The following is a 12,867-nucleotide window of genomic DNA, read 5'->3' as shown; positions in this document are numbered from 1 at the left end:
TCAAGCTAAAAAAAAGATGCAGTGGATTCAATGTTATGCAGAACATTATCACAATCTAGCATTTCCTGTGGATGCAGTGGTTTCTATCAATATATTGTTTCTACTGCATATATATTACTTTTACCTACGCAATTTCCTCTGACAGCCAAAGGCTTGTCTATTAGTATCTTTTGTATTTGATGGGATCTTGCAACGAGAAAAAACCTTCGAAGCAATAAACAGGGAACAAAAAGCTTGATAGTATTGTACTATTTTATCTCACTGAAAAATTATGTGTACTCATACCTGTTGATATGCACCCATTAGTCGTGTCACCGAACTCATGCTGCAAAATGAATGATCATGTCATTCTTACGGACCAACAAATACAAAACAGAGGTACTCAAGGAACAAGACTCACGAGGTGGAAGCCATGAAGTCCAGGAGCAAGTCCAGTGATACGAACGTTCACCGTCGTGGGACCTGCTATAGGAAAGCAGTTAGAAGAGTAAATAGAGAAGTAAGATACAACCGTATTACCCTTTTAAATGTATTTGCAGTGACGCTGATGCTTGAGATTTAACGGATATTTCAGTTAGGATTTGTACAGCAACGGCCTTAGCAATCCATCATCTAAGCTCGGCACACTATTTGTCTGGTATTTGAACTGAAAAGTAAAAGTTACCAAGGTACTTTCCCTACAAAAATACTCCGTTCGATTGCAGCTAGATTTAGTCATATGCAATGCTTGTAACGAAAGAAGAGTTCAGATATATTTTATTGAAATGTACTATGGAAGAGTTCAGATTTAAGTTCGCAAGAACGAGTATGCTGTAAGAAGAGGCAAATTCGCCGTGTGTCCAGGCAAAGGCAACTGGCGAAGCTTCTGGACAGTCAACAGGTGGTAAACAGATGATAAGAGTATAAGACAGAGGCGGACAGAGAATGAAGAGAAAGTGGAGCGCACGCACCGTCGTCTTCCTGGGTGAGCGTGACGACGCCCTCGACCTGGGAGGTGCCCTTGAGCACCGCGACTGCCTTCTTGGTGGCGTCGGCGACGACGAGCGCCCTGGCGGCGGCGGTGGCGCCTCCTGGAGTGGAGACAATTCGGAGCGACTGGAAAGGGCGGGCAGAGGCAGGAACCTGGAAGAGAGGCGCGGCGGCGGCAAAGAGGAGGCTCTGCGCGGCCATGGCGGTCGTCGGGAGCGGAAGAACTTTTGGGGGTTGGTGGTGACTGGCGATAAGGTGGGCTCGGGGCCGCGCGGGCTTTATTGGGACTGATTCACGAGGGCAAAAGCGAAATCACGAGTATTCGTTGTGAAGATTACTTTAATTTTAATTGTCGCACTATTCTCGCGACATGTGAGTTTTTTCCTTTTTTCGTAAATTCGTTTATCAAAATGTTTTATCTCTTAAACCGTGCGTCCAAATCTCGAATCGCTTTCACCGTTGAATTCTTCGTGTCGAGATCTTCAAACTAGATCTCATGTTGATAGATTTTGATGAACTTTCTTTTCATAAAAAAAATGGACGAGAAAACGAACTCGGAGCACAGGTTTTTTTCCTTTCTGTCGTGAAATTGTCACGACAGATGTCATAGTGAAAGGCTTGGTCGTGGAGCCATTGCAACTAGGAAGCTGATAGAGGCGGAGGTGTCCCGTCTTTCGATGAGATGATGGATTTCGCTTTGGTGGAAGTCGACTTTGACGATCCGACTACGAACGTGCGAGGACGTCGTGCCTTAGCAATCGCTAAACCAACTCCGAGAGGTTATTGACCACGCCGGAGCACGATCAACCTGACCACGAGGGTCTGTTTCCTGCGAGCAAACGAAGAACAAGCAAGAAACTGAGATTGCAATCTGGATATTGCGAATATAAGATGAAAGCTTTATTGATCAAGGTGGGGTTCTGTGACGCCTTTGTCTGGTCGTTGAACACAAACGAAGTACGCGAAGTTGCAGCTATGGCAAACTTTAATCTAAACAAAACCCAAAGTCTAAACGGTGCCCTAAGGGCTGTATATATGGAGGAAGAGAGGGGGAATTTCGTGGCCCTTGGTGGAGGGATCCGAAATCAACCCTATCTCTTGTTTCCCCACACATATTGACTCTAAAAATAGCCTATACTAATGTATTTCGAAATTACATGGACCTGGCCCAATAAAAAGGTGACGCAGCACCTATAATAGCCTCGGGACGGAATTTATGAAGTGGCATCTTGTATATTTCGTCCAAGGCTTCATACACCCATTATGGTGGCTTCAAAGTCCTGAAATCATCACTTGTAACTCCGTTCTTGTTCCCCTTGCGCATGGCATCATCTCCATGCTTGTTCTTGCTCCAATGTTCATCCTTCTCCAAGCTAGGCCCTTCATTTGTAAGCAAAACAAATGTATTCAATTTAGGCAGCATCATATTCTCATGAACATTAGAATCATTACCAAGAAACGAAAGTACCTGATAATTTAATTGGCGTGCGCGAGCTCTAGTAATTGGTCCCATATATATAGCAGTAGGGGCTGTGGGTGTAACAATGGTATTGATGTCATCATCATCCTCCCCTTCTTGAAATGAAGTCGTCCTCGACGGAAGCTCATCTTCCTCACCCAAATAAGGCTTCAAATCTGCAATGCTAAAAGTGGGACTAACCCCAAAATCTGCAGGCAGCTCAAGTTTATATGCATTATCATTTATTTTCTCTAACACCTTAAAGGGACCATCAGCACGTGGCATTAGCTTTGATTTGCGCAAATCAAGAAATCTATCCTTACGTAAATGTAACCAAACAAGATCTCCAGGTGCAAACACAACATGTTTTCTACTCTTATCTCCAGCAAGTTTATATTTAGCATTCATACGCTCAATGTTTTCCTTAGTTAACTCATGCATCTTTAAAATCAATTCAGCACGGTGTTTAGCATCAAAATTAACCTTCTCCGAAGATGGAAGAGGCAACAAATCAATAGGTGCACGAGGTAGGAAACCATACACAACTTCAAAATGGCACATCTTAATAGTAGAATGCAATGAACGATTATAAGCAAATTCAATATGAGGCAAGCATTCCTCCCACATTTTCTTATTACTCTTCAAAACAGCCCTAAGCATAGTAGACAATGTTCTATTGACTACTTCAGTTTGTCCATCAGTTTGGGGGTGACAAATAGTACTAAAAAGCAGTTTAGTCCCCAACTTAGCCCATAAACATCTCCAAAAGTGGCTAAGAAATTTAGTATCACGATCTGAAACAATAGTATTTGGCACACCATGCAAGCGAATAATTTCACGAAAGAACAAATCAGCAACATTAACAGCATCATCGCTTTTATGACATGGTATAAAGTGTGCCATTTTCGAGAATCTATCCACGACAACAAATATGTTATCCCTCCCCTTCTTTGTTCGAGGTAAACCTAAAACAAGTCCATAGATATATCCTCCCAAGGAACACTAGGTACAGGCAAAGGCATATATAAACCATGAGGATTGAGTCGTGACTTAGCTTTTTGACATGTAGTGCAGCGAGCAATAAAACGCTCAACATCCCGTCTCATCTTTGGCCAAAAGAAATGTGTAGCAAGTACGTCCTCCGTCTTCTTCACGCCAAAGTGTCCCATTAATCCTCCTCCATGCGCCTCCTGCAACAACAAAAGACGAACGGAGCTAGCTGGAATGCATAGCTTGTTAGCACGAAACACAAATCCATCGTTAACAACAAACTTGTTTCACATTCTTCCTTCTTTACAATTCTGCATTACATCTTTAAAATCAGCATCCTGCACATATTGATCTTTGATGGTCTCCAAACCAAATATTTTGAAGTCAAGTTGTGAAAGCATAGTATAGCGACGAGACAATGCATCAGCAATAACATTTTCTTTTCCCTTCTTGTGTTTAATGACATAAGGAAAAGTCTCAATGAATTCAACCCATTTAGCATGTCTACGATTCAGTTTAGCTTGACTTTTAATATGTTTCAAAGATTCATGATCAGAATGTATAACAAATTCTTTGGGCCATAAATAATGTTGCCATGTTTCTAAAGTCCGAACAAGAGCATATAATTCTTTATCATAAGTAGAATAATTCAGACTAGGCCCACTCAATTTTTCAGAAAAGTATGCAACAGGTTTGCCATCTTGTAATAACACACCTCCTAATCCAATTCCACTAGCATCACATTCAAGCTCAAAAGTCCTATTAAAATCAGGAAGTTGGAGTAAAGGAGCATGTGTCAACTTATCTTTCAATACCGTGAAGGCTTCTTCCTGTGCGGTACCCCAAACAAAAGGCACATCCTTCTTTGTAAGCTCGTTGAGAGGTGCAGCAATGGTGCTGAAATCTCTCACAAAACGCCTATAGAATCCAGCGAGGCCAAGAAAACTCCTCACTTGTGTGACCGTTTTGGGCTGCGGCCAACTCTCAATAGCTTCAATCTTGGCTTTGTCAACTTCAATTCCCTGTGGAGTAACAACATAGCCAAGAAAAGATACTCGGTCGGTGCAAAAGGTGCACTTCCCAAGGTTACCAAACAAACGTGCATCACGTAGAGCAATAAAAACAGCACGTAAATGTTCCAAATTGATAGAGGCGGAGGTGTCCCGTCTTTCGATGAGATGATGGATTTCGCTTTGGTGGAAGTCGACTTTGACGATCCGACTACGAACGTGCTAGGACGTCGCGCCTTAGCAATCGCTAAACCAACTCCGAGAGGTTATTGACCACGCCGGAGCACGATCAACCTGACCACGAGGGTCTGTTTCCTGCGAGCAAACGAAGAACAAGCAAGAAACTGAGATTGCAATCTGGATATTGCGAATATAAGATGAAAGCTTTATTGATCAAGGTGGGGTTCTGTGACGTCTTTGTCTGGTCGTTGAACACAAACGAAGTACGTGAAGTTGCAGCTATGGCGAACTTTTAATCTAAACAAAACCCAAAGTCTAAACGATGCCCTAAGGGCTGTATATATGGAGGAAGAGGGGGGAATTTCGTGGCCCTTGGGGGAGGGGTCCGAAATCAACCCTATCTCTTGTTTCCCCACACATACGGACTCTAAAAATAGCCTATACTTATGTATTTCGAAATTACATGGGCCTGGCCCAATAATAAGGTGACGCAGCACCTAAAATAGCCTCGGGACGAAATTTATGAAGTGGCATCTTGTATATTTCGTCCAAGGCTTCATGCACCCATTATGGTGGCTTCAAAGTCCTGAAATCATCACTTGTAACTCCGTTCTTGTTCCCCTTGCGCATGCCATCATCTCCATGCTTGTTCTTGCTCCAATGTTCATCCTTCTCCAAGCTAGGCCCTTCATTTGTAAGCAAACAAATGTATCCAATTTAGGCAGCATCATATTCTCATGAACATTAGAATCATTACCAAGAAACGAAAGTACCTGGTAATTTAGTTGGTGTGCACGAGCTCTAGTAATTGGTCCAGTATGTATAGCAGCAGGGGCTGTGGGTGTAACAATTGTATTGATGTCCTCATCATCCTCCCCTTCTTGAAATGAAGTCGTCCTCGACGGAAGTTCATCTTCCTCACCCAAATAAGGCTTCAAATCTGCAATGTTAAAAGTGGGACTAACCCCAAAATCTGCAGGCAGCTCAAGTTTATATGCATTATCATTTATTTTCTCTAACACCTTAAAGGGACCATCAGCACGTGGCATTAACTTTGATTTGCGCAAATCAGGAAATCTATCCTTACGCAAATGTAACCAAACAAGATCTCCAGGTGCAAACACAACATGTTTTCTACCCTTATCTCCAGCAAGTTTATATTTAGCATTCATGCGCTTAATGTTTTCCTTAGTTAACTCATGCATTTTTAAAATCAATTCAGCACGTTGTTTAGCATCAAAATTAACCTTCTCCGAAGATGGAAGAGGCAACAAATCAATAGGTGCATGAGGTAGGAAACCATACACAACTTCAAAAGGGCACATCTTAGTAGTAGAATGCAATGAACGATTATAAGCAAATTCAATATGAGGCAAGCATTCCTCCCACATTTCCTTATTATTCTTCAAAACAGCCCTAAGCATAGTAGACAACGTTCTATTGACTACTTCAGTTTGTCCATCAGTTTGGGGGTGACAAGTAGTACTAAAAAGCAGTTTAGTCCCCAACTTAGCCCATAAACATCTCCAAAAGTGGCTAAGAAATTTAGTATCACGATCTGAAACAATAGTATTTGGCACACCATGCAAGCGAATAATTTCACGAAAGAACAAATCAGCAACATTAACAGCATCATCGCTTTTATGACATGGTATAAAGTGTGCCATTTTCGAGAATCTATCCACGACAACAAATATGTTATCCCTCCCCTTCTTTGTTCGAGGTAAACCTAAAACAAGTCCATAGATATATCCTCCCAAGGAACACTAGGTACAGGCAAAGGCATATATAAACCATGAGGATTGAGTCGTGACTTAGCTTTTTGACATGTAGTGCAGCGAGCAATAAAACGCTCAACATCCCGTCTCATCTTTGGCCAAAAGAAATGTGTAGCAAGTACGTCCTCCGTCTTCTTCACGCCAAAGTGTCCCATTAATCCTCCTCCATGCGCCTCCTACAACAACAAAAGACGAACGGAGCTAGCTGGAATGCATAGCTTGTTAGCACGAAACACAAATCCATCGTTAACGACGAACTTGTTCCACATTCTTCCTTCTTTACAATTCTGCATTACATCTTTAAAATCAGCATCATGCACATATTGATCTTTGATGGTCTCCAAACCAAATATTTTGAAGTCAAGTTGTGAAAGCATAGTATAGCGGCGAGACAATGCATCAGCAGTAACATTTTCTTTTCCCTTCTTGTGTTTAATGACATAAGGAAAAGTCTCAATGAATTCAACCCATTTAGCATGTCTACGATTCAGTTTAGCTTGACTTTTAATATGTTTCAAAGATTCATGATCAGAATGTATAACAAATTCTTTGGGCCATAAATAATGTTGCCATGTTTCTAAAGTCCGAACAAGAGCATATAATTCTTTATCATAAGTAGAATAATTCAGACTAGGCCCACTCAATTTTTCAGAAAAGTATGCAACAGGTTTGCCATCTTGTAATAACACACCTCCTAATCCAATTCCACTAGCATCACATTCAAGCTCAAAAGTTTTATTAAAATCAGGAAGTTGGAGTAAAGGAGCATGTGTCAACTTATCTTTCAATACCGTGAAGGCTTCTTCCTGTGCGGTACCCCAAAGAAAAGACACATCTTTCTTTGTAAGCTCATTGAGAGATGCAGCAATGGTGCTGAAATCTCTCACAAAACGCCTATAGAATCCAACGAGGCCAAGAAAACTCCTTACTTGTGTGACCGTTTTGGGCTGCGGCCAACTCTCAATAGCTTCAATCTTGGCTTTATCAACTTCAATTCCCTGTGGAGTAACAACATAGCCAAGAAAAGATACTCGGTCGGTGCAAAAGGTGCACTTCCCAAGGTTACCAAACAAACGTGCATCACGTAGAGCAATAAAAACAGCACGTAAATGTTCCAAATGTTCTTCCAAAGATCTGCTATAAATCAGTATATCATCAAAATAGACTACCACAAATCGTCCAATGAAAGCACGTAAAACTTCGTTCATTAGTCTCATGAAAGTACTAGGCGCATTAGTTAACCCAAAAGGCATGACTAACCACTCATATAATCCAAACTTAGTTTTAAATGCTGTTTTCCATTCATCCCCCAATTTCATACGAATTTGATGGTATCCACTACGCAAATCAACTTTGGAGAATATTGTAGAGCCACTCAATTCATCAAGCATATCATCTAGCCTAGGAATGGGATGACGATAACGAATAGTAATATTATTAATGCATCTACAATCAACACACATACGTGATGTACCATCCTTTTTCGGCACTAGAATAATAGGAACATCACAAGGACTAAGGGATTCGCGTATATAACCTTTGTCGAGAAGCTCTTGTACTTGACGCATAATCTCCTTCGCCTCCTCTAGATTGGTACGGTATGGCGCACGGTTTGGCAGTGAAGCACCGGGAATTAAGTCAATCTGATGCTCAATCCCTCGAATAGGTGGTAATCCTGGTGGCACGTCTTGTGGAAAGACGTCAGCGAACTCCTGCAAAATGTTAGTGATAGCAGGAGGCAAAGAGGAAGGCACGTCCTCGAATGAAAATAATGCCTCTTTGCACACAAAAGCATAGCAAACAGATTTGCTGAAATCTAGCTCATCAATATCAGATTTGGTGGCAAATAAACATGCACTTTTCAATTTAATTTCAGAAGCAACACTAGATGGTTTATGATTTCGGAATCACTATACTTCTACTAGCGGGTTATCTAAATTACGGGGTGAAGCGACTTGCCTATGAGATGGAAATGCATTAACCATCTCCTCTAGGACTTGTGTGGGAATCTTGGTTCCCTGTCGGAATGTTGCTCCCGAGGGGATTGCTGAACCAATGATTTCAGGCTTTCCGATAGGAGATGGCGCTTGGTCAGTGCAGTTTGGGTTCAGGCGCTAATCTCGGCTTCCCATATGATTCATGTGCTAGATTAGTATAGTCTTGATCCCAGGGTCCGACATATACCAAATAATTTGTAAGTTATGCTTAACCAACAAGGACTTTAATATTCATTCACCTTGCTGCAATTTGAAAATTAGATGGCTCATACAGATGCAATAAATTCAGAACAGAAAATATTTAGATACTACAACTAACTTTCATGTTTTCTGATTAACAGCAAGAGGAGTCTATACGAAATAATCAGATCGATTATAGATTTACATGTATAATCAGGCAAAATTATTATAAAATCATTTGAAAAGAAATGTAAGAAATGTATCAGAGAACATACCACATGCAAGTCTTCCACCAGCATTTCCAGTACTGAGGTTGAGCTCATGCCCACCTATAATGAAAGAATAAAGAATGAAGCATATGAAACTGAAGGGGACAAAGATTTAAAACAAGTAGAACTACGCATACCTTTTCCCAAGTCATCTTCAAGCTCATGAACAACAAACGCTCTCCCAACAACTGCATTAGGGCCAGTCAAAGGAATCTGTGTAGAAGTAATTCTCAGAAGTTGGTAAACCAAATGTTGGAACTTAAACCTACCACACTGCAACTTATTCTAAGAGTAAGAATAAGATGTCTGATCTTTACCTGGCTATCGACAATGGTTGTCTCCGCCACACCTAAACCACCACAATTAAAAGACAGAACCCATAAAATAAGTTAAGGTCCAACAAGACAACTTCTGAAAGAAACATGAGAAATGTGTCAGTGATTGTTGCAGGTTATACCTTCAGCATTGGCAACAATGTTTCCCAGGTCACCCGCATGACGGACTTCATCTTCTGGTGCACCATGTGTCAGGCCGTTTGGGTTAAAATGTGGACCTATAAGATAAAAAATTACATTTTAAGTGATGGGACATAGGTATGTACTCCCTCCGTCCAAAAAAACTTGTCCCAAGCTTGTCCCTCAAATGAATGTATCTAGCACTAACTTGGTGCTACATACATCCATTGGAGGGACAAGTTTTTTCGCATAGAGGGAGTAGTATGTTAAACGACAAAATGGTTTAATTAATTTTTGCAAGTATCTTCTACTACCCATATAAAAGCACGAAAGGGCGGAGAACCAATTCATCCTATCCATCAAATCTTGCGATTAGATGGTTTACATCGTCCCAACATACTAAACATGTTTACGTTTAATTACCCACCATGCCATTAGCTGCTAGCCTCTCTCTTTGACAAGTTAAAAAACGCCACCTCCGGCTATCCTCTCCCCACGCACCTCGCACAATGCCCCGCCCGCCAAAGCCCCACGGCTCGACGACTTCACGCGCTGGCGGACAGGCGGACCTCCGCCTCCACGCGCTGGACGACCTCTGCCCGACCACCTCTTTCCCGACGCGTCGGCTGACTGGCGACCACCTTCTCTACGCGCCGGCGGACCTCCGCTTCGAGGCACCAACGGACCTCCGCCCCAACATGTTTCCCGCCCTCACCTGTTTCCCAAGGCGACGTCGGACTGACGGACCTCCGCCTCGACGCGTTGGCAGACCTCCGCCTCGACCTCTGCCTCCCCAACCAGCTGAACGAGCGTCGCTTTTGTTCTTTCTGGTATGGATCCCTTCCCCCTCTTCGCATGTGTCTTCCGCTGTGTGCGTCGCTGCGTGGGTGTTCAGTTTGTGCGGGTTCTATGCCTGGATCGCTAGCATGTGTGTGCTCCATTAGTGAATGACAAATTTCTGAATTTTTGTGATGAACAATGTTTACGTCCGTTTAGGCAGCTTACCGGCATCCATCATGGTCTGCCATTTTAGAATTAATCAAGATTACCTTTCAGGCTTCTTCCGTTGCCTAGCAAGTGAGCTGATGATCAGGAAATCATGTTTAACTATCAATAAGTGATCTCATTTCTTGGTTCAGTGAAGTGATTATGTGGATCTTGTGAGGAAAAAAAGATAGGCCAAGAAGCCTGGGAGGTTGTCTACAGTAACTGGCCTGGTATGTGACCTGCTTGCATCTTTTCCTGATTACCTCACGACTGCAATTGTCTACGTTTTATATTAACCATCGTTTTATCAATTTAATTCATGAGTTTGTTTTCTCGATTTTTACATGTATGCGTTGATGACATGAATCTGAATATATATTTGCTTGACAGTGAGTGCTGCTGAACATGTAAGTATAGCCGGGAGAGTCATGTATTCGCCCGATGGCATAACTCACCAACCCCGAGCCGTTGCCGCTCTCGAAGACATCTTAATATTAAACAGCAAGTATTATATTCATCAAGAGAGTTTCATCACTACGTGGTGTTAATTTTGATCCATATGATTTCTCGCACAAAGAATGCATCTATATGACATGAGGTTAGTCTTCTGTAACTCCTTTCTGATCTATTAATTATTAAGCATCCTATCTCTTGGTCTCAACTCCACCTATGTTGTCTCAACATAGCCGGTCCCAAGCCCGGGTGAAGGAGGAGGGTTGTGATAGGCTTGGCAAGCCAACGTAAAAACTCAGCCACTCTTATGGAGATGAAACCCAAAAGATTTTCATTGGGGTGTAACCCTCTCAGCGACGCGCCACATCGGAACCCGGGTGTGGTGGAAAATGGGCAAGGGCCGGGCCATCACCCCCCAAGTGGCGCGCCATATCTTGATCCGGATACGGTGGCAAGTGAGCGAGGATCGGGTCGTCGCATCCTTAGTGGCGCGCTACATCGGCGCCCGGATGTAGTGGAGAATGAGCAAGGGTCTTCGCATTTGACTCGACGAGTGCGAAGGGTAAGGAAGCTAGCCGAGCCTAGGAGGATTCGCTTAGGTAGGGTCTCTAACAGGGAAGCTTCGGGAGCTAGTTGATGCAGCAGTGAGGAGAGGTGTTGATATCCTTTGCGTCCAAGAAACCAAATGGAGAGGACAGAAGGCGAAGGAGGTGGAGGATACCGGCTTCAAGTTGTGGTACACGGGGACGGCTGCAAACAGAAATGGCGTAGGCATCTTGATCAACAAGAGCCTCAAGTATGGAGTGGTAGACGTCAGGAGACGTGGGGACCGGATTATCCTGGTCAAGCTGGTAGTTGAGGACTTGGTTAAAATGTTATCAGCGCGTATGCCCCGCAAGTAGGCCACAATGAGAACACCAAGAGGGAGTTCTGGGAAGGCTTGGAAGACATGGTTAGGAGTGTACCGATTGGTGAGAAGCTCTTCATAGGAGGAGACCTCAATGGCCACGTGGGTACATCTAACACAGGTTTTGAAGGGGCGCATGGGGGCTTTGGCTATGGCATCAGGAATCAAGAAGGAGAAGATGTCTTAAGCTTTGCTCTAGCCTACAACATGATTGTAGCTAACACCCTCTTTAGAAAGAGAGAATCACATCTGGTGACTTTTAGTAGTGGCCAACACTCTAGCCAGATTGATTTCATCCTCTCGAGAAGAGAAGATAGGCGTGCGTGCCTAGACTGTAAGGTGATACCTGGGGAGAGTGTTGTACCCCAGCATAAGCTGGTGGTTGCTGACTTCCGCTTTCGGATTCGTGTCCAGCGGGATAAGCGTGCCAAGGTCGCTAGAACGAAGTGGTGGAAGCTCAAGGGGGAGGTAGCTCAGGTGTTCAAGGAGAGGGTAATTAAGGAGGGCCCTTGGGAGGAAGGAGGGGACGCGGACAATGTGTGGATGAAGATGGCGACTTGCATTCGTAAGGTGGCCTCGGAGGAGTTTGGAGTGTCCAGGGGAAGGAGAAGCGGAGATAAGGATACCTGGTGGTGGAATGATGATGTCCAGGAGGCGATTAAAGAGAAGAAAGATTGCTTCAGACGCCTATACCTGGATAGGAGTGCAAACAACATAGAGAAGTACAAGATGGCGAAGAAGGCCGCAAAGCGAGCTGTTGGTGAAGCAAGGGGTCGGGCATATGAGGACCTCTACCAACGGTTAGGCACGAAGGAAGGTGAAAGGGACATCTATAAGATGACTAAGATCCGGGAGAGGAAGACGAGGGATATTGGCCAAGTCAAATGCATCAAGGACGGAGCAGGCCAACTCTTGGTGAAGGACGAAGAGATTAGGCATAGATGGCGGGAGTACTTCGACAAGCTGTTCAATGGGGAGAATGAGAGTTCTACCATTGAACTGGACGACTCCTTTGATGAGACCAGCATGCGATTTGTGCGGCGCATCCAGGAGTCTGAGATGAAGGAGGCTTTAAAAAGGATGAAAGGAGGCAAGGCGATGGGCCCTGATTGTATCCCCATTGAGGTGTGGAAAGGTCTCGGGGACATAGCGATAGTATGGCTAACCAAGCTTTTCAACCTCATTTTTCGGGCAAACAAGATGCCAGAAGAATGGAGACGGAGTATATTAGTA

The 12,867-nt window shown here is 43.4% G+C and overlaps 2 protein-coding genes across 2 annotated transcripts in view; both read right to left on the bottom strand.

Moving 5' to 3' along the window:
* Positions 1–1,234, bottom strand: part of LOC119337278 (superoxide dismutase [Cu-Zn], chloroplastic) — a 35,375-nt gene extending 34,141 nt beyond the window's left edge. The window contains exons 1-3 of the mRNA XM_037609394.1: positions 951–1,234; positions 401–462; positions 286–325 (exon numbers count right to left, since the gene is read on the bottom strand). Coding sequence (XP_037465291.1) covers positions 286–325; positions 401–462; positions 951–1,170 — 322 coding nt within the window. The 5' untranslated portion in view covers positions 1,171–1,234. The remainder of the gene's footprint in view (positions 1–285; positions 326–400; positions 463–950) is intronic.
* A 7,548-nt stretch (positions 1,235–8,782) lies between these two features.
* LOC119337277 (superoxide dismutase [Cu-Zn], chloroplastic-like) overlaps positions 8,783–12,867 on the bottom strand; it is a 16,090-nt gene continuing 12,005 nt past the window's right edge. The window contains exons 4-7 of the mRNA XM_037609393.1: positions 9,290–9,385; positions 9,150–9,181; positions 8,970–9,045; positions 8,783–8,892 (exon numbers count right to left, since the gene is read on the bottom strand). Coding sequence (XP_037465290.1) covers positions 8,798–8,892; positions 8,970–9,045; positions 9,150–9,181; positions 9,290–9,385 — 299 coding nt within the window. The 3' untranslated portion in view covers positions 8,783–8,797. The remainder of the gene's footprint in view (positions 8,893–8,969; positions 9,046–9,149; positions 9,182–9,289; positions 9,386–12,867) is intronic.

The sequence above is a fragment of the Triticum dicoccoides genome, chromosome 7B, assembly GCF_002162155.2.
Source record: "Triticum dicoccoides isolate Atlit2015 ecotype Zavitan chromosome 7B, WEW_v2.0, whole genome shotgun sequence".
NCBI lineage: Eukaryota > Viridiplantae > Streptophyta > Magnoliopsida > Poales > Poaceae > Triticum > Triticum dicoccoides.
Note: the sequence above shows the minus strand (reverse complement) of the source record. Positions and strands in the feature narration are given on the sequence as shown.